This window comes from Physeter macrocephalus, chromosome 8, assembly GCF_002837175.3.
Source record: "Physeter macrocephalus isolate SW-GA chromosome 8, ASM283717v5, whole genome shotgun sequence".
In the NCBI taxonomy this organism is placed as follows: Eukaryota; Metazoa; Chordata; class Mammalia; order Artiodactyla; family Physeteridae; genus Physeter; species Physeter macrocephalus.
Genome location: NC_041221.1, coordinates 28,024,642 through 28,044,752, shown reverse-complemented (window position 1 = coordinate 28,044,752; position 20,111 = coordinate 28,024,642). Strand labels below are relative to the sequence as shown.

General features: G+C 48.0%; 1 protein-coding gene across 3 annotated transcripts in view; it reads right to left on the bottom strand.

Moving 5' to 3' along the window:
- The window catches only part of TRIO (trio Rho guanine nucleotide exchange factor), a 375,721-nt gene that overhangs the window by 149,780 nt on the left and 205,830 nt on the right, over positions 1–20,111 (bottom strand). For all 3 annotated transcript variants that reach the window (XM_028492812.1, XM_055086510.1, XM_055086511.1), the window contains exons 10-11: positions 19,612–19,734; positions 8,297–8,488 (exon numbers count right to left, since the gene is read on the bottom strand). In XM_028492812.1, the coding sequence (XP_028348613.1) occupies positions 8,297–8,488; positions 19,612–19,734 (315 nt within the window). The remainder of the gene's footprint in view (positions 1–8,296; positions 8,489–19,611; positions 19,735–20,111) is intronic.

Here is a 20,111-nt window from a genome sequence, read left to right as displayed (position 1 = left end):
TTGAAATCATTTAGGAGAAATAAGTTCGTTCTTATAAAAATCTTCACCCATTTTGGTCATCCACTTGTGTCCATCAACATCCTGGGCCCCAGGCAGAAAGCCCAACCCTTCCTTGATCGTGTGGTTCTGCATTTTGTGCTTTATAAAAAGGAAGAGAAAACAAACAACAACAAAACCAAAAAAGCCTTTTCAGTCTCTATAGGCCCAGCTTACCTAGAACTTTTAAGCTTTCTGACAAAACATTGCTGGTGATCAATCTTTCTACCACTTATTCAATAAGAACAATAAACAGTAACAAACAGTACACGACAGAAATACACATGGATAGTTTACTTCTCTCAATTAACCGAAGCCCTATCACATTTAGTTTATGAAGCTGAGTATCAAAATATTAAAATGTCCTCTAAAAAGAAGTCTAACAAGTAAACAAGATTACACATACATCCATTTTCAGCTGGGCATTTTAAGACCTAATGTTGTATTCCCTGAACTTCTGTACAAGTGCCTCACCTCCTCGGTACACTAACTGAGGCCAATCTACAAACAACTAATTAAAACAGACGTTTGCGACTCTCCGTTTAGAAGCAGACATTTAGACTCTCCCTTCAAAAAGAAATGATAAAATCTGGAGTTAGTGCACAGGGATATATGTTTAGTCCCCACCGTAACAGTGAGTTACAAATAAAGGTAAGATAGTATATTATTCATTCATTCATTTAATAATCATCTACTAAGTGACTATTCTCTGTCAGGTATATTAGAGTTCCCTACAGTTTTACACACTAACTTCTAATTTCTCTCTTGATCTAAAAATTTTCTCTGCCTCAAAATATTGGTTCGATAAGAAGAAACAGAAACTTCATGAATTTAAACCAGTTTTAAACCATTCTCTAGGGGAAAAAAAAAAAAGCTTTACATGAATTAAACTAAACTGACAAAACGATTTTCCTTTTAGATAATAACATCCCTCTTTCCCACTGGCCAACCCAAATGTTTTACATATATTTACTTGGTGGAAAAATTCATTTATTTTGCAGCTTTGGCTGGGAACAAAAGTAGTTAGTGATATGAACAAAGCAATGTATGCCACTGGGACGGAACCAGGAGCAAAGATTCTCTGTAACAGCCTCCTCTGCCCTGAGCTGGATGCAGCGCTGGAGCTGTGCCCCCAGCAAGGCTCTGACTGCTGATCTGAAGGGTCAGAGTGAGGCGCTCACCCTGAGAAAAGGCAACAGAAGCAGATTAAGCAGTTCCTGTTGCTCAAAGGTGAGTAAGGGAGGTATCAGGATTATACCCAAGTATTCATACCCAGGTATTTATACCTCTGTGTCTTATATTTAAATCATTTGTCGAGTAACAAGGCAGGTGAGGAGGAAAAACTGCGCCAGCAGGGAAGCCCAAGAAATCAAACATTTAAGAGTGTCTTTACAGAGTTCATCTAAGGAATTGAATATTAACATAAAAATTATCGAGATTTGATCATAGAAGGTAAACTTTACTTCCTAAAATATTATGCATTTGATCTTAACCTTTCCCACTGGACTTCTGAGATGTTAAAGAGCTAGAGGTCACTCATACATCGCCACGGGGAGTGTAAAATGGTACAGGCATTCTGGGAAAGTTTGGCAGTTTCTTCTAAAACAATGCGTTTACCAAAGGACCTGGCAGTTGTACTCTTGGGCATTTATCCCAGAGGCATGAAAACTTAAGTTCATGCAAAAACCTGTACATGAAGGTCCACAGCTTCTCTTTTTGGAAAAGCCAAAACTTGACAATATCCCAACTGTCTTTTAAAGGGTAAATAGTTAAGAAACTGTGATACATGCAAACCATGAAATGCTACTTAGCAATGAAGTACTGACACACGCGACAACAGGCATGGGTCTCAGGGGAATTTTGCTGAGTAGAAAAAGCCAATCTCAAAAAGGTACATATTGTATGATTCCATTTATGGAAGATTTTTGAAGTACAGTTATAGAGATGGAGAACAACAGACTAGTGGTTGCCAGGGGTTGGAGGTTAGGGGGTAGGGGTCAGGCATGGGTATAAGGAGGCGGCAGAGGGAGCCCGCTGGTGATGGGATCATTCTGCATGACTCTGTACATTCAAAGTGGTGGTGGTTACACGAATCTACACACGATAAAACCTCACGAAGCTAAGCACGCGTGCGCACGCGAACACATACACGCACACGTGAGTGCATGCACTGCACACCCGGGCGAAGTAGAATCTAGGAATAAGCTCTGGGGAGTGTGGTAAAGCCACTTTCCTGCTTTGACAGTGCACGTGGTTATGCGAGATGTGACCCCTGGGGGGAGGCTGGGAGAAGGGTGCAGGGACCTCCTTGTCTGTTTCTTTTTTCCCCAACTTTCAGGGATTATAAATATTTCAAAATAAAAAGTTTTTCTAAAAAAAGCTGGGAAATATGTTTAAAGGTATCACCCATACATAGGAATGCACAAAAAAACAAATCATTTTAGAGAATATAGAGAGATGAGTCATCAGTAAAATCCACCTGAGAAGGTCAAAATAAAAGGCTTGAAAGTTGGAAACCAAATTTTAGAGATCTCTGCACAGGAGGCAGAAGGGATATGGAAGAACCCCATGCCGAGAGGCTGGGCTCACCCCGAGGAGGACCATGACCCCTCCCCTGCCGAGAGTCGTGCCGTGCGGAACAGCAACAGGGCTTCTCTGGAAAGCTAGGTGTCCTGGACAGGCCTGCACCACGACTGCCAATGATCGCGAGATCCGTCAGAGGGCAGCTGGTCTACACAAGGAGCGCCAGCTACCTGCAGTCAAGTTTCCTGAATGAGTTTACCTGGCAGATGCCTGACTGGTTGGTTCCCCAGCTCCACAGGGGAAGAAGAGAAAAGGAATCCGGGCCCTTTGAGTGGTGGCTGGTTGAAAAGGCACGGGGTATGTTTTCAAACTCAGTGAGGATGGCAGGAGACGCAGCTGGGAAGCTCCACACCCGGAGGGGAGGAGAGGAGAGCTCCCGCTCCTCGTAACCCTCCAGCCACTACAGGGCAAGATCCGGATGGCGCTCCCCCTGCTCCCCGGGGAGAGCTGGGCGCTGGCCCGAGGGTAAAGAAAAAGGTCTGCCTGCCTACCCGCTAGGCATAAAAGTGAAGCCAGGCTGGTATGCTGTGACCAAAAAATCTCCAGGTGGTTGGGACGCCTTTATTTTTGACTTCTGAATAAAATGAAAGGTTCCTCTTTTCCCAGGCACTACCCCAAACAAAAATTTGTCCCAGTTCAGTGTGTAAGTTTGCAGAAGCAGGACCAAAAGGCTTCTTTACTTAACCCAGCAAGAATCACAGCCCCATTCAAATGGGAATGATCTTCCCTGGGAAACCATGGTTTCTGGGAATCAAATGAAGAAAAACCAGCTCAAGGCCCCTGAATCGATTCCAGAAATAAACTCTGGCTGAGAACTCAATGTCACCACCTGGTTGCCTCAAATAACCCACACATGTCAAAGGTAACTGTCAATTAACTCGGGACCTAATTTTGAGAATGAAGTTGAAGAGAACGAATGGATGAAAATAATTAAGCCTTTTGCTATATTTGAAAATGGAACTATGTCCCTCTGTCATTAAGTCTCAGAACGATGGGCTAGAAATAGACATCATTTGTTCCACAAGCTGACTGAGTATTTGCTAAGTCTGGGACGCAGGCTACAAAGACAAGTGAGACAGGGTTCCAGCCTTCAAGTAGCTTAACCTCTATCAAGAGAAACCAACAGATGTCTAAAACACGTGATGCACACAGAAGCATAAGTATGTTCTTCCACTGGTCATTCATTTTTATACCCCCTCCCCCCCGTATGTTACAGGTGGCTTTGGGAGACTTTGAAAGGAGTTAGTGGAAGAGTAAATGAACGAATTAACACACAGTGCAAAGAGCATTCAAAAGGAAAGGAGGACAGGTAACAAAGGCCTAATAATGGGAGAATTAGAATCAGAATGGAGGTGAAAAAAATGCTAGAAACACTGAAGGGAAGAGAGGGATACTGGAGGACAAAAACTACAGGAGGACAAAATACAGGAGGACAAAAACTCTCCTAAAATACAATCAACATTCCTTCTAAATACTACTTCAAAGACATTAAAAAAAAAAAAGAGGACAGATTATCAGTCTTCAGGTCTTCTGCGAGGAGATTAAACATCTCATGGATTCTTTCAGAGAAAAAGAGAAAAGAGGAAAGGGTCCCAGGATGCTTCCATATCTGGGTTTAAGGGTGAAATTGGGCTGACACCTCTATCAACCACCTTCTGTATTCAACCTCAAGGTATAAAATATTTGCCACCCATGTGAAAATTCAGATGACCCTTGAACAAAGTGGGGGTTAGGGGCGCCGACTCGCCGCACAGTCAAAAATCCATGTAGGATTTACCGTCAGCCCTCCATGTCCGAGATTCCTCCACACCTGCGATTCTATACCCGCAGATCGTGTAGCACTGCAGAGTCTACTACTGAAAAACATCCACGTGTATGTGGACCTGTGCAGATCAAACCCATGTTGTTCAAGAGTCAGCTGGGGGCTCCTCTTTTCTCTCTTCCCGGGAACAAGCATCTGCGTTCTGTCCTCTGGGGTAAGAGAGTAGAGCCCAAGGTCTCCACGCTGAACCTAAGTGCTTGGTCTGCAACGAGACTTAAAACCACCAACCTTCTCCCAGGTGTGATTCTTAAAAACAATTTCCGAGTCAACACTGAGCAGACATCACCTTGACCTGGCACCTTTTCAAAGTTGGTTGTTAATGAGATCACCTTTGTATCACTTGCTCATCAGAGAGCCAGAAATTTACTGCAAAAAAGAGAGGGCTAGAGGGCTGCTCTCCGGATAAAGTGAGACTTAAAACCACTGCCCAACATCTGGGCGTGAGGAAGCTTAACCTCCGCGTCAGTAGAGCCTTTGACAGTTAACTTCTAAAAAGTTTCACGTATTTGCCTGAATGAAAAAGGCCACTTGCTTTTTCTTTCGCCCTCCAAGTAATTTGAAATTGTATGATCTGCTTGAGAAAATTAATTCTGATAACTTAAATCTTCTAGCGCTTTTTCATTCATCTCATATGCTAACATACTTAGTGACTTGATGCAAACACACATTTAATTAGCATGATTTCCTCCTCTTGGCCCTTCTCTCACATTTAATTTTGTTTAGGAACTCCCTGGCGGTCCAGCGGTTAGGACTCCGCACTTCCACTCCAAGGGGCTCGGGTCCAATCCCTGGCTGGGGAACGAAGATCCCGCAGCCTGCACAGTCCAGCCCCAAAATAAAGAAATAATAATAATAAAATACTTTTTTTTAAAAGGAGTTAATTTGGTTTCAAAACACATAATGAAATTTGTTCTAAATGAAGTTTTCTTTCAATAACAAGTTTCAAAACACAGCAACTGAAGAAGCCATCGCTTCCTGCATAAAACCTACCGAGTATCCCGGTGGGTCTGAGGGCATTTGTGCAGCCCAGAGAAAGGAGAGCGAAGAAGATGCTGGGGCTGGTCGGGAAAAAATAAATCTACCGAGAAAATGGCTGAGGCTAAAAATGGAGTCCAAGCACATCTAGGGGAAGAATCAGACAACATTCCATGCCTGTGCGTGGCCAGCTCCCCTCAAGCTCTGCCCTCCCAGTCACCTGGGCGTGTTTGTGTTCGTGTCCTGCTAGGTACCCCGCCTCCAACTGTCACCGAATCCTTCCCTGACCCGGGTCACTTCGGGGTCACATGAGATTACGAGGAACCAAATCACAGTAAAATACCGGTTTCTCTGCTACTGCGATGGTCTTTCATATAAAAAGGAAAGAATGAATGGACTCACAATTCTCCAATTGTGAAGGTGAACCACTTAACCTTTAAAGCAGCTTTAAGTTCTCCTCAGTCTACAAACTTCATATATACTAGAAGTTCCTACAGTGTAAGTCGAGAAAACAAAATGTATTTTCACTTTTCAATAAATTTCCAAGCCCTGGTGACAAAACAGATTCCACAGTTTACTAACTGGAATGCTTCTACCGTAAGATTTTTCCTTAAAAATGGTGCTGCTGTTACAAAAACCAGTGAACCCAAACGTAGTCTCCGGAGAGCGGCTTTCGTAAAAGGCTTTCCTTCTAGTTTCCTTTAACGCCTGCTTTTTGAGAACCATAACAAAGTTGAGAAGTCATAAATAATGCTTCATGGAAAGAGCCTCTCTTTGTCCTAACTGCAAGTTAAGTCTTCGTGAATCCTGCTAAAGAATATTCCCAAGGCCTGTGACGCAGACCAACATCCGGATACAAGCACTGGCTCTGGACCTCCAGACCCCAGGCCTGCGGCCACTGGCGCCCTTCCCCTCTGCTCAGTCTGTGAACGCTGCCCAGTGGCCTGTCCTTCCTCTCGGGCCCGTGCGGGCCCATGGCGCTCCCTGCGGCCCCCAATAAGGAACGCCAGCCCCCACACCCGCCCACCGCGGCTCCCCGGGAGGGTCTGGGCTGCCCAGAGCCGCCGGGCTGCTTTCTGTCTGTCACGGCTCAATGAACAAGGCACAGCCAGCTTTCTCACAGGCATCATCTTCTCTCCTTCTCGGCTAGGGTGTAAAAGTGCGTAAGAGAAAGAGGAGGTGGCGTACGAGTGCTGGTGGGAAAGAGAGGGAAACACACAGCTATACCAAACAGGTGCTGTAACAGGTGTGTGTAAAGAAAGTTCTAGAGTGCAGGGGGGACAGCTGACTGCCTGGAGAAGTGAAGGGAAGCAGTACATAATTGCAGGGGCCAGACCATGAGGATGAGGCGATTCAGGCTGGTGCTCCAGATACACACAGAATCTCTGATGGTTCAAAAGCAAGGCTATGACCTAATCAAATTCATCTGCCTTGGTGGCAGGGCTGCAGAGCCAGGGAGACTAGTTAGTGGTTGCGGCTTGATTCGAGCTGAGTGGGGAACTGGTGACACATGCACCCGCAATCAGAAACTGCCAGGGACCGATGTCCCCTTAACATGTCTCCTGGGAGAAGACAGTCTCTTTGTAAACACCGTGAAGTCTTTTTCAGTGGTGGCATTATTAAACCAGGAAAAGAAGCCACTCCTGTCAGTTTTCTATTCTGACAACTGTCCAGGGTCCACAAAGCACCAGCCGCTTTGCAGAAAGGGCTGCTCAGGGTGCCAGCCATTCGCCAAATATGCCCCCTACACTGTCTTCCTGGGCTCACGAAGTCTGAGCTGGAAGTGAGGACGGCTGTCCTGAAGTCAAACAGTCAAGTCAAACAAACGGCCTGGTGGAGGACTGCATGCCCGAGATCCCGGACCCGGCAGTGGAGTTCTTTTCCTTTAAACAGTTTCATTGGCTCCTGATCTTGGATGCCTTTAACCAAGGCAAGCCGGGCCTTGCCCCTTCCAAGTGCCTCTCATAGGCTTAGTCCCCCCAGATCCTTCTTCCTAGCCTGTTACTACAGCCTTCACGTACTCAATCTCAAATTACCTAAAAGGGCCCCTCATTTCCAACTTATAAAGAGCTGTGGAGAATTTTTTTCACCTTAGAGATAAGATGTAGTAAATTGACATCTTAATTTGTAGTCCTACCGAAAACTGTAGTTTTTATTATAAATCCTTCTATCTCAAACGCTACGTAATAGTTTCTTCAATTGTAACTTTCTAAGATTTTCTTTTTTTTAAATTTTTATTTTATATTGGACTATTTTCACAAGAATAACATACATGCAAGGTATAACTAATACCAACGTGTTTTCCATTTACCAAATAACACATCACCTCTTATCCTGAGACAAGTTTATCAGAACAGCATACCTAGGACAGTAACGTGAATATTATTAAGGCCATGCTGGCTTTGCTACGTTTAAATTCAACATTATGTAAAATGCACTTCTGCGAGTATCTGAGAGCAGCCTCACAGCCTGATAAAATCAGAAGGCAGCCAGGACCTCAGCCACATGACAGGCTAACAGGCAGAAAGGAGGTCCCACAGCTCTGAGCCCAAAAGGCAGGTCGTCCATTTCTGCTACAATGGCGGTGCCCTGCCTCTCGCCAAGGACCCCCTTCAGCTCCTGTCTTCCCCGCTCCCCTCCTGGTCCACAGCTCCCAGCCACGCCCTGCCTCACAGGTCTGCTCCTGGCAGACGCCACCCCCTGCAATGGCACGCGTGTGCCCGTGTGGCAAGGACGGCCAGCAAGGAGGCCAGCCCCGTCCCCACAGGCGCAAACGGCCACCTCTGGTCCACGTTCTCACGTCACGCCCATCCACATTCCTCCCCCGGAGTCCAAAGGCCCTTCCAGACGGGGCTCCGTCTCTGCCTCCGGATGCCTCACCTCTTTCACGTGGGTGTGAAAGGACACCGACATGTCCAGGAGGATCTTCCGCTGCTCGACTCGCCGAACAAAATCTTGTATCCGGTCCTCGAGCTGATGGGCGGCCTGATAGATCTCTTCCGGGTCACATTCCCCAGTCTGAGCCAGCTGTTCTGCTGCTTCTAGTAATTTATCCGCATTGGTGTATGTGTTCTGCACAAGAGAACATTCAGAGACACAGAAGGTGAATAAAAGACAAACTGGCCAGGCTGGGAGCCATAATACACTGGAACAGAGTCAGCGTGTGATGTTCCTTTCTGTAAATCAAACAGAAAAAAGAGGAGGGGAAGAGATGATTTTAGGAGTTCAGAACATCTCCATGAGCAGCCTTTCCCATTCTCGTGTGAGGTTGTTAAACTCTGAACCTCACGGCAAAGCCCTTCCGTCTGAGGCAGTGATGGGGTGTCCGTAGGCAGCTGCTGGCTGTCTCGTGACTCATAAAGGCCTTTGGGCCTTTTGCTGCCGCGCAGACAGAAGACAGCACGTAGCCACAAATGCCTACTTCACTTTTTCTCCTGGTTTTATGACAGAGTGCAGAGTTCCAGTTTTGTGTCTTTCAGTATGATATACCGCTTTAGGATAATTCCCCAAGATCAAGTGAAAAAGTTACGGTGCAAACAAACATAAGCTGCTGCCTCTTTTCACATGTTTCTACTTATCAGTAATTCTGTGTTTATCTTTTCTCTACTTCGGGGGATACGGTTTTTACAGAAAAAGGAAATAATAACTACGACGGCTATAAAGTAGCCAGAGTTTTAAAGAGCTGAGAGTTGAGTGTCAATGGGTGTCTAAAATACCCTGAAAATTACTCTGTTTTAATTCTTGAAAAACGAGGCTGCAGATGGCTTCCTCAAATCAACAGGTCTGTTAGAGACCCGACAGTGTTCGAGGGACCTGCTAGGGAGAGGGCTGCCCAGGGGGATGGGGAGCTAGTCCAGCCAGGTGGGGGACCTCAGTGCAGGAAAGAACAGAATTCAGGGCCCCGAGAAGCCCAGAAGAGGCATGCGGCTCCCCGCGAGACGCTGGCTGAGCCCTTCGTCCTTCTCCTCCCCCAGCATTTCAGTCCCACAGCCGAGCAGGGTCGGCACCTCATGGGTGAGACGGGGGGTGGCCCCAGGTGGGCGGAGGGCGCCCCTGTGGGGAGTCCGAGGCTGGTGGGGCACGGGGTGCCCCTGCAGTGGGAAGCCTGCCAGGTGGAGACTGGTGACCTCCAGGGGTATTAACCTACTAAGCCAAGGCATCAAGGATGATGAGAGGCGGGTTCCTCATTTTGGAGAAGGGAGTTACACATATGAAGAAGGAGAACACTTGAGTCAACTCTGCAGCACTGGACTGGAGTTGGAGGATCCATGTAAGTTCACGGTTTTCTAGAGACACGTGTGTAAATGTGCACGTACCCTCATGTCCCTCCCCCGCCCCCCATCCACCCAGAGGGCCTGGGGACAGCGATGGCCCAGCAGCACTAAGCATGGTAGTACCCAGATCTCCACTTGTAAGCACCATTCTGCTCTGGAGGGAACCAGGGCTCCGAGGAGAAATGGCGGATTCCAGGGTTGGGGTGAGACAAAGTACAAGATGAGCCTGCGACATCTTACCGTGCCCCAAAGCAAGGAGAAGCCCAAGAACAACGTGGACAGGCGAGAGAAGCCAGCACGAGGAGACGCGTGCTAGCCAAACGAGGGACAATCTGAGCGTCAGAGGAAACGGTGACAGCGATGGAGGATAACCCACCCACTCAATAGGAAACCAGGGGTCCCGACTGACACAAAAAGTAAAACTGGGTGATGGACAGCACAGTCACAGAATTTCAAAGTACCTCCCCACGAAGTACTTGCTAATTACAAAGGGGGAACGACTCACTTTATAACGGGGACATCTGGCAGACACCACCTTAACCCAGGGATCAAAGTGGACACCACAGGTAACAGGACAGATTAAACTGTGCAACCCTCGAAGGCATGGAGTTAGGAGGACACGGCAGCCCTCCCGGATACACCTGGCGAAGACGTATAACCACAGTACAACCACGAGGAAGCACCAAACAAACCCAAAGGGAGGGGCATTCTCCAAAATAACGGGCCTCAGATTTTCCAAAATGTCACGTCACAGAAGTTAAGGAAGGACCAAGGAGCGACTCTAGGCTGAAGGACGCTAAGAGATGTGACGACCGGACGTCACAGGTGGTTCTACACTGGATCCGTTAGCTACAAAGGACATCGTGGTCTGAGGGTTAGAAGGCAGTCATGTGTCAGCGTTCACTTCCTGATTTTGATGGCGGTATCACGGCTGTTAGCAGAATGTCCTCTTTGGCAGGAGACACACACTCAAGTCAACGGTTTAGCGTGGGGGGTAGGTTTCTGTGCTGTATTTCCAACTTTTCTGCAAGTTTAGAGAAATTTTACAACAGAGTAACGTTCAGCGTGACAAGTACGCGGTGATCTCAAAAACGATGCAGACGCACGCTTACAGAGCACGCGGGGCCCGAGCGTCAGGGGGGCGGGGGGGGGCGGGGTGGAGCGGGCCATCCCGGGCAGGCTCTAAGCGGGTACAGTGTCGGCAGAGGATCTAAACGTGACAACGAGGACCAGCTGGAGGGCGGTCTGCTCTTCGGCACCAGCACAGGCTGACGGCTCCCTGCTCCAAGCGTGCCCCTGGCACGAGCACTTACTGGGCGTGGGTCTCAGGGCCTCCCCCGCGCTGAGCTGTCTGATCCTAACCACAGCCCCTTTCACAGGTCAGAGACCGGGGCCAGGAGGGCAATCTCAGGACTCAGAGGCCAAGGCTGGCAGGTGGAGAAGCGGGACGCATCCAGGTCTGATTCAGGGGCCCGGGCTTTCAACAGCCCAGTGTATTGTTCAGCTCACCCCTCGCAACGGTGGTTCACGCAGCCCTGCTCCGCACACTGCAGGGCTGACAGTCACCCCGGTCTCCCTGTCCCTCTGGAAAACCATCTTCAGGGGACTTTTCTTCCTGGGTACTATCCAAGTCTCACGAGAACGTTCTGCACTATTAACAAAGGATCCTTCAGAGCTCCTAGAAATGATGGGAGAGATGTCAAAGAACCCCGCAAGACTGACCGACACGGCCCGACTCGGAAAATGTCTACGTGCACACTTTACATAGTCTTTGAAATCAATTATGTGGCATCACTGAAAAAGCACAGTCACTCCCAATCTGACTGCAGAGCTTCAAAGCACAGTTAAAGGGTTTTGTATATATTCACCGCGACCCACTGGGAAGCTAAGCTGTCCTGATTCCTGCGCAGAGCAGACAGTGAACCTGCCCTTTTCAAAAGAGCTCTGGAACAACAAAAGCACTTTTCAGAAAAGTCCACTCTCCGTCCTGTGCGACTCGGGGCCTCCACATCCCCTGCGGGGCAGTCTGGCAACCTGCCAGCGGTGACTTTGTGACAAGAAGCCCTTCACGCAGATTATCAAACCACCTGGGAGATTCCGAGGGACAGGACGGAAAGACTGTCGCGTCAGTACCTGGGTGTCGCCGACGTGGTGACCCGCAGCCTCAGGCTGGAGAGGATCACCCGTCCTCGGGGTTAAACTATGAATGAGAATCACAGCGATGCGGAAACGGTGAGGGAGGGATGAGGAAGCCATCGACGATGACACCAAAAAGAGCAACGGAACATGTCGGGGCCAAGAGGAGCCTCAGGAGGCCTCACGACCACATGCAGCGTGGATCCTGGACGGGGCCCCGAACGGGGAGAAACGAAGGGAACCTGAACAAAGTACGGACTGCAGTTCATCAGTATCAGTTATTAATCCTAACAGTATCGGTTCAGTATTACATTCGTATAATAGTATACATTATTAGTATGATATTAGATCAACATTAGCTTATTAATGATAACAAATGTACCATACTCATGAACAGTGTGAGTTTTGATAAGAGGGGAAACTGGGTGCAGGGTCTGAGAATTCTCCGTATCACCTTCACCATTTTTGTGCACATCTACAAGTTGTCTAAAAAAGTTTATTAAAACGGTATGTGAGTATATATGTACACACACAGAGAGAGCAGATGTTTAAAACACAGCCTTCACCTAGGGAACAGGTCCTGAGCACTGTCCACAGATTCCGTCACCTAGTCCAGCGGTCCCCAACCTTTGCGGCACCGGGGACCGGTTTCGTGGGAGACGCTCTTTCCGCGGACGGGGCGGGGGGGATGGAGGGAGGGTGGCCAGGCGGTCGTGCGAGTGATGGCGGCGGCAGAGGAAGTTTCGCTCGCCCGCCTGCCGCCCGCCTCCCGTTCCTAACAGGCCGCAGACCAGTGCCGCTTGCGGACCCCTGACCTAGGCCTTCCCTCCGGGGAGGCGGGCCTCCGGCCCCTCAGCGCAGCCCCTGGGCACAGAGAAAGCTCTCCTGGCAATGCGCAGCTACCAGCCTCGAGGTTCCTGCCGGGCAGGCTCTGCGTACACGGTGCCCCCAGAGGCCTCGCTCATCAGAGGCCGCACAGTGAGGTGACACTCCTGAGGACGGTGGCTTCACGGGGATCCGCGCTTCCCCGCGGGCCTCCCGGGACCGTGCTCTGCAGCTCTGAGCAGAGGCGCGACGGCGCCCCGGTGCTGGACGGCGCAGGCGGCGCGGCACGCTGGACGCTGCGCGCACACATCTGTTAAGAGCCGAGCCCTGTTTTCGCAGCTATTGTCACTGCAGCCGCGAACCGCTTCCCTCTCGAGTTTAGTAAGTGGATCTGCAGGTGACGGAGCCTCCCGACACGTGCCAATTCTGAAGGCTTTCCGCCTCTTCGCCAGCAGCTCACGACGGTTACTGCCATCAACGTCCCAAAGGAAGAAGTGCGTTTCTGAATGATCCGGGACACGAAGCAGCACTCATTTCGTCTCAGCTCTCATTGTACGCTTGAAGACCCTGAGCCAGTAGGAAGGTCTCCGTGGCTCTCCCTCGGCACAGCAGTGGGTGTTGGTGGAGCTAGGGTCAGCCCACGGCCTCTCTGAAACCCAAGGCCAAGGCCGCCCTGTGCACAGAACCTACCCTGGATCCTCCGGCCATGGAAGAAATGGATCTCCGCGTGTTCATAAACAGACAGATGAGAAACGCTAGCTTTGGAGCACTTGCTCTGTGCCCCGAAGCAGCCCTGTGACGAGGACATGATTTCACTTCTACTTTATAAGCCAGAACACGGACACAAAGAGGTGCAAAAACTCAGCCAGCAGTCAGGAGAGCTGGGACTGTCCCCGAAACAACGGCCTCAGCCAGGGGTCCTCTCAGAAGGGAAGGTTGAGGCCCTCAATCTTAGACTTACAGCAGGGAGGAGGTGTCAGGTAAAGGAGGCTGTTTTTGAGTCTGAAGAGACTGGACTCCCCTCTTCCACCTACTGCCCTGTCCCCAGGGCATCTCCCCCGGGGCCCAGTTCCTGGTCCATGGGGTGGGGGTACCAACGCCTGCAGCCGAGGACTGAAGGAGATACCGTAGGGCCAGGCCGGGGTGCACCCAAAGAGTTTCCTTTTTTCTCGAGAAATAAATTAAAATTGCATAATGTCCTAGGTCTCAAGAAACACAAGAGCCTTTCAAAGGCGGATCAGACCTTCTCCTCCCTACAATCCACAGCAGCTACAGCCTGGGTCTTACGCAAGATGGCCAGAGGCCATATTTAGAAACTGGTAAAAAAAAAATAAAAAAGATGGGTTTTCTTGATCTTAGGAAAGATAGGAAAGGAGGAAAACACCAGCATGTCACGCCTGAATTTCAGGTGGGCCGAGAGTGCCCACGTGCTGTGCTCAGAGCATCCTCCCTGCAAAAGATGAATGAGTTCAGGAGAGACCCCGGGGGGTTAGAGAATTGGCCTGATTAGTTTCTGAAAATCCAGAATGAATGTTCAAGGTCTCCTGCTTTCCTGAATGCCACACTTCTTTACCCTGGAAGACAAGTTAATTATATCGCACACAAAAAAAGTTACTGACAGAAATGACTTTCTGGAGAACAACTTCAAGATGTTTATGTCTTTGGAAGGTGATTTGAATCCCAGGGGACAAGCAGACATGAGAGAAGGCACCTATGGGAAGATGCTATGCCCGAGATGTATTGACTCCTATTAGAGAAATCTTCTGTGCTCTCAAAACCAGCTTCTTCCTTGAACCAGAATTTTCTCAGCTTTCCTGGCTGCTGTACTCATAGCTTTTTAAATCTAAAAAGGGACATTAAACTTGGACAATTATTTAGAAGGTAGAAGAGCAGGTGACTGTCAAAGAGCACCTTCCTTTCCCAGAGTCATTTGCAAAAAGCTTCACGTGGAAAGCATTGTTAATTTCTTTTTTAAAGCTCCTGTGTGAACATGCAACGTGGCTGCGTCTGCCACGCTCTAGAAATTCATTAGCATGGAGTCACTGGATAGGATCTATCTACTCAACAATCACCGTACAACATAAAGAAGGAATGGATCTTCAGATTAGTCACAAGGAGGTTCTCGGGGCTGCCGAACTGTGTGCAAAAATGGTCCAACGCTTCCTGATGTGGCTCTAGCAGTGTCTGAAAACAGCCTGAGACCAGGGGCCTCGCAGCGAAGTTGAGGGCATGCAGAAGTCACACCGGCTGCACAACTCGCTGCCACCAAGGACACAAGAGGCTCTTTTCGGGTTCCCCCTTCTCAGAACACTAGAACTGCTCTACAGAACAATCTATATTTAGTAGGTCTTAAATGAATTCAACCATAAGACTTTTGACACTTCCTTTCTGAATCTCTGTCATGTTACTTTATCATGTCATGTTTTGAAAAAGTTGACTTTAAGAAAAATTCATTAAATAAACTGCTAATTCAATATCGTGAAACTAAAGATTGTCTAGAGACAATTTAGAATTCATTTTACAAAGAACCGTTCAAAACACCACCCCAAGACACATACTAATTCACCTTAAACTTAACTATGAAAAAGAAATTTCTTTTCCCTAAACCCAAAATGTGTTTTACCTTTGTGAGTATGTTTCAGAAAATGAGAAAAGGCTCTTTATTAAGCACTAAAGATGCCTCTGTTCCTATTTTTAAGGTGCCTCCAAAGGCCAGTCTGTCCAAAAAATACATACATCTAAAGCGTGACCGTAGATCTCCCTCTACCATAGGACTTGTATTATACTTTGTTTGACAGAAAGCAATTGAAGACACGAGGGTGGAGAAGGAAAGGTGGGGAAGGCATTCCCTCCAGTGGCCTCGCCCCCTGCACGAGAGCAAGACTGATGTCATCTTCTTCTCTGGGAAGAGGCAGACAGCTTTCCATGAATGAAGCTACAAACACAGAGCGTAATTTGGCTCGATACCCAGGCCACTGTCTGTCTAGCCCAAATCTGCTGCACGTGGTCTTAATAAAGCCCGGCTCCTTGTGGAGCCGCTTCACAGGACAGACCTCTCCTGGCTTAAAATGCTCCCCTCCTCCCTCTTACAGCCCTCAAAGAATCTTTATTAAACCAGCTGGCGGGGCTAGAGAGAGAAGCCCACTCTATTTCTTCAGGTCTACAGCCCCCTCCCAGCTTACTACGTTTAATCTGTTCTTATCGTAGAGGGGTCCAGGGTGGCCCCCCGGTGTACTCTGAGGCAGGGCACGCTCCTTTCAGAACCAGCCTGAAGCGGGTCTGTGATGTGCAGTATCTGCAGGTACACGGGCGGCGAGCACCGGATTCCAGAGCCCCATCAGGGACCACCCGGGACCTGTCACTGACACACGCTGAGCTGGATGCGTGTCTGTGGACAGAGAGGATCAGAGACTTTCACCCTGAGGCGAGAGGAGGGGATTCATCATACACGAGGGGCTGGTCCCCGTTGACAGCCAACCACGACAGACCGCTGAACGCCCACGCCGGGCAACGGCACATCCCTGTGTGCCTCCTGGCTCCAGTTTTATCAGCCGGAGACGCAGAAACCGGCCGGCCGGCGCCAGGGGATACGCGGAGGTAGAGCGCTCAACACTCCCTCTGAACCAACGGTATCTAAAACATGCACCAGCATCAAGCGACATTCTCCAAGAGACGGGAGGGCCTGTAAACATCTCATGCCAGAAGGAAAGGAACTAAGAGAAGGAGAAGCTGGAGGTGCTGGGCCAAGAGGCCAGAAGTGAGGGGCCAGGTCCCGGCAGGGGGTGGAAATGAGCGCACAGCCAGGTCCAGGGCGGAGCGCTCAGAGCCTGCACCCCGGAGGGTTTGCAAAGGAGGGAGGCCCGCAGACAGGGGAGGCTGGGCTCCCGTGGCTCCCCAGGCCCTGGCAGAATGAACCCCTGGCACACGACTGGTGATTATATGAAAACCAGAGGGAGGGGAAACTGGGTGCAGATGTTTGCAAAGTGAGCAAAAGGTGTTTACAGGTAAGGTCTTTGTTTTTTCATGCACAGTTCAGACTTGGGCTTAAGGACTTTCAATTTAAGGAAAAGAGGGTCAGGTACCCCTTAGAGTCCCAGGGTCAGTGTGCCAAAGATGATAAGAAAGCAGTGAGACTCGGCCGGGGAGCAGCGGGGGCTGACAGGCCCCTGCCTTTCTCTGAACCGGGGTAAAGGCAGTCCCCCCTCCGCTCTGGGGCTTGCCCTAGAAACCTCAAGACACAAATGTGTCCTACACAGAAAGCGCCTCCCTCTTGCTGCCCCCTGAGCCCCTGTGCTGACGGCTTTGATTGGCATCTTAGATCTGAAGAAGATCACCATGAAAAGATAGGGCGAGGGTTGCCACAGAAGGCACCCCAGGAATTAGAGGGAGGGGTCAACAGGTGCTGGACGCACACGAGGACACTCGGCGGGCAGGCCAGCGCCGTCACGCTAGAAGCGAGCCCACGGTCGTGGGTGAACTTGCTACCTGGGGCAGGAGCCTCCTCTGGGTTTGGCTGTCTGCAGTCCCCCTCTTAGATTCTTTGGTGCCTGAAGTCTTTGCTCAGAGGATCCAAATCTCACATCCATCCTCAAACCTACATGGCTACAGCAGTAGCTTATTTTAGGGAAAAATCAAGGGGAGATGGAACACTTGGTTCCACATTTCTTCTGCTACGAGAGGAAGGCAAAATATTTTCCAGCAACCGTAAGTAGGGACATCACACGTAACGCAGAGAAGAAAAATCCAGAGAACCGTCCCGGCGCGCCAAGCCTGCTGAACACAGAGCCTCTTCCAACCCGCTTCTAAGATCAAGAATGCAGAAGGCTGGGTTGTCACTTTAACTTTACATACAGAGACTTTTACAGTGTAAAGGAGGTAACTTTTTAAAGGCATTTTCCCTGAACAGGACTGAAGTGCAGTTTGCTTTCTTATCTCATGACTCTATCTCACATCAGTTTCCTGACAAACCGAGGGTACAACTGAACCCTCTGTCATGTAAAACCCATGGACGCGCCCACTCCTGCTTATTTTGGTGTTACAGATTTTGAGACTAAATCATTAGATGTATATTGATACTCTTCCTTTTATAATTGAAGGCTCTCTTTATTTCTAATAATGTTTTTATGCTTTCAAGTCTATTTGCTTAATACCAGTATTCCTATACCAGTTTTCATTTGCTTAATATTTGCCTGGTGGATCTTCTTCTAACACTTTACATACTTTCAAAATTCCTGGGTATTTATGTTTTAGGTTTGCCCTTTGAAGACAATACACAGTATGATTTTTTTAAAAACTATTCAATCAGAGAACCTTTCTTTTAACAAGTATAATCTATTTTGCATTTACTGTAATTACTGCTATTTTGGGACAAATTGCTACATCTTATTTTCTGATTTCCGACATGATTTTTGTTGTTCTCCTTTTGCTTCCGCTAGACCCATTTTCCTGAGTTTTTACTCATCTGGTTCTCTGTATTTCTTTTCTCCTTATACTTACGGGAAGCGGTGCTTTCTATCCCTGCATTTAGTAGTCGTTCAAAAACGCTCACACGCACCCCTGTCTTTACAAACCTAAGATAAGCAACACCTCCTGCCATCCTCCTCAGGACACCTCTCCACTTTCTGTGTTCAAGTGCTCCGGGGCTTTGCTCCGTCTTGTTTTTAACTACCGCCCAGTTCTACTGTCTTGTGTCTAAATGGTTAATCCTTTGATTTACGAACATATTTACCAATTTCTGTGCTCGTTATTGACCTCAAGCCTTTCTTCTCATATTTCCTTTTCATTCATTAAATTAACTCATTCAACAAATACTGCTGGATGCTTAGCTGCACCACGCCAGCCTTGTTCTAGGCGCTAGTGACAGAGAAGTGAACAACACAAAATCCCTGCACTTGTGGAGTTTACATTACAGTGGGTGCTTCCATTATTCTGACTCAACTACACACTTCAGTTCTCCTGTAAGTAAGTGAACGGTTAAACTCTCTTGGTCGTGGTCTATATTTTATTCTCACTGCTGAATGATTCCGCTGGGTGTGGAATTCCGGGTTCAGAGCTCCTTTCCCTCAGGACTCCATCCCACTGTCTTCCAGAATCCGCAGTTGCTGGTGAGAAGTCAGCTAAGAGGCATTCTCACGGTTGCGATTTTGTTACTTCTCTCTTCTCGTTGTTGAGACTCTGCCTTTGGTGTTCCTCCGTTTTACCGTAACGTGTCTCGGTTTGGATTCATCCTACGATTTCTTTTTAAAACAACTTTGACCCTCGCTCCTATAGCTTCCACATACATATCACGGCGGGGTAATCTCTCCCTCCTTCACTCCTCTTTCTTTCAAAACACAAGACAAAATGAAAGGCACGTTCACCAATGCGGGAAAGACCTGGGCGAGATGCCATACGTGACACTATCACACACACCTTACTTCCTCTCCGGCGGCCCTCACTGTGCCTGCTTTTCAGGTAAAAAAGTTAACCTCACAAAGGTTAAGAGACTTTTCCAAAGCCACCCCGCTGGTGAGCGTTACAGCCAACATTCCAACTCCACAAATCTCATGCTCTTAACATAGCACACCCCTGCCTCCTGTTTCTGAAGCACACGACTTTAAAAGAAATAGAAAAGGGACCAAAGCAATGCTGGCCCATCTCAGAGAAACTCAGGGACGGCTACCCCCTGACTACGAACTGGAATTTTACTAACTAGTCAAAAGGCACTTGTACCATAAATATGGCAGAAATATCCAAGACGTTTTTCTGTTTCAAGAACTTTGCATTTACAGAAGGGTCAACTGTCTAAATCACCTTTCTGCCCAGGCAAGGACAGCTTCATCTGAAATCTGAGCATTATCTCTCAGTCACCTTCAAACATACGTCATTAAAACTAACTCGACAGAGATGGGGTTAAAACTGTAATTCAAAACCAACCACATAGGTATTTATGGAAGAAAATAGTAAAAACCATTGTTTTACCTGTGCTACTTCTTCAAAATCTTCATGACGTTTCTGCAAAGCTCTGGCCCGATGGAGAGATTTCCCCACACCTGTATGTTTGCTCAGAAACGCTTCTCCATGGTTCTCAATCCAGTCTAGCACCTACAATGAAATACAGATATATATGCCATAAAAACCATGCCCGCCTCCATCAGTTTTAGGGCTATCCATTAACGATACAGTCTCTTATCTAAACTCTATAAGAAACAAGAAACAAAGGAGAAAAAAAATTGAGAGCAACCAGACAGTAATCTAACATGTTGAGAATTACATCTTCTGTCAGCTTTTCCACCACGATTTTAATCGGCTCTTACTTTAATAGTGCAAGTCTGTCTATGTATAAATATTACATGCAATAATGATTAAATTAAATCTCACCTCAGTTTATGAATGACTGAGCCAACAAAACTGCCTGGGTTCTGTGGAGATAGTGGTCATCAAGTCACAGAGGAGCAATTTTTTTTTTTTTTTTTTTTTTT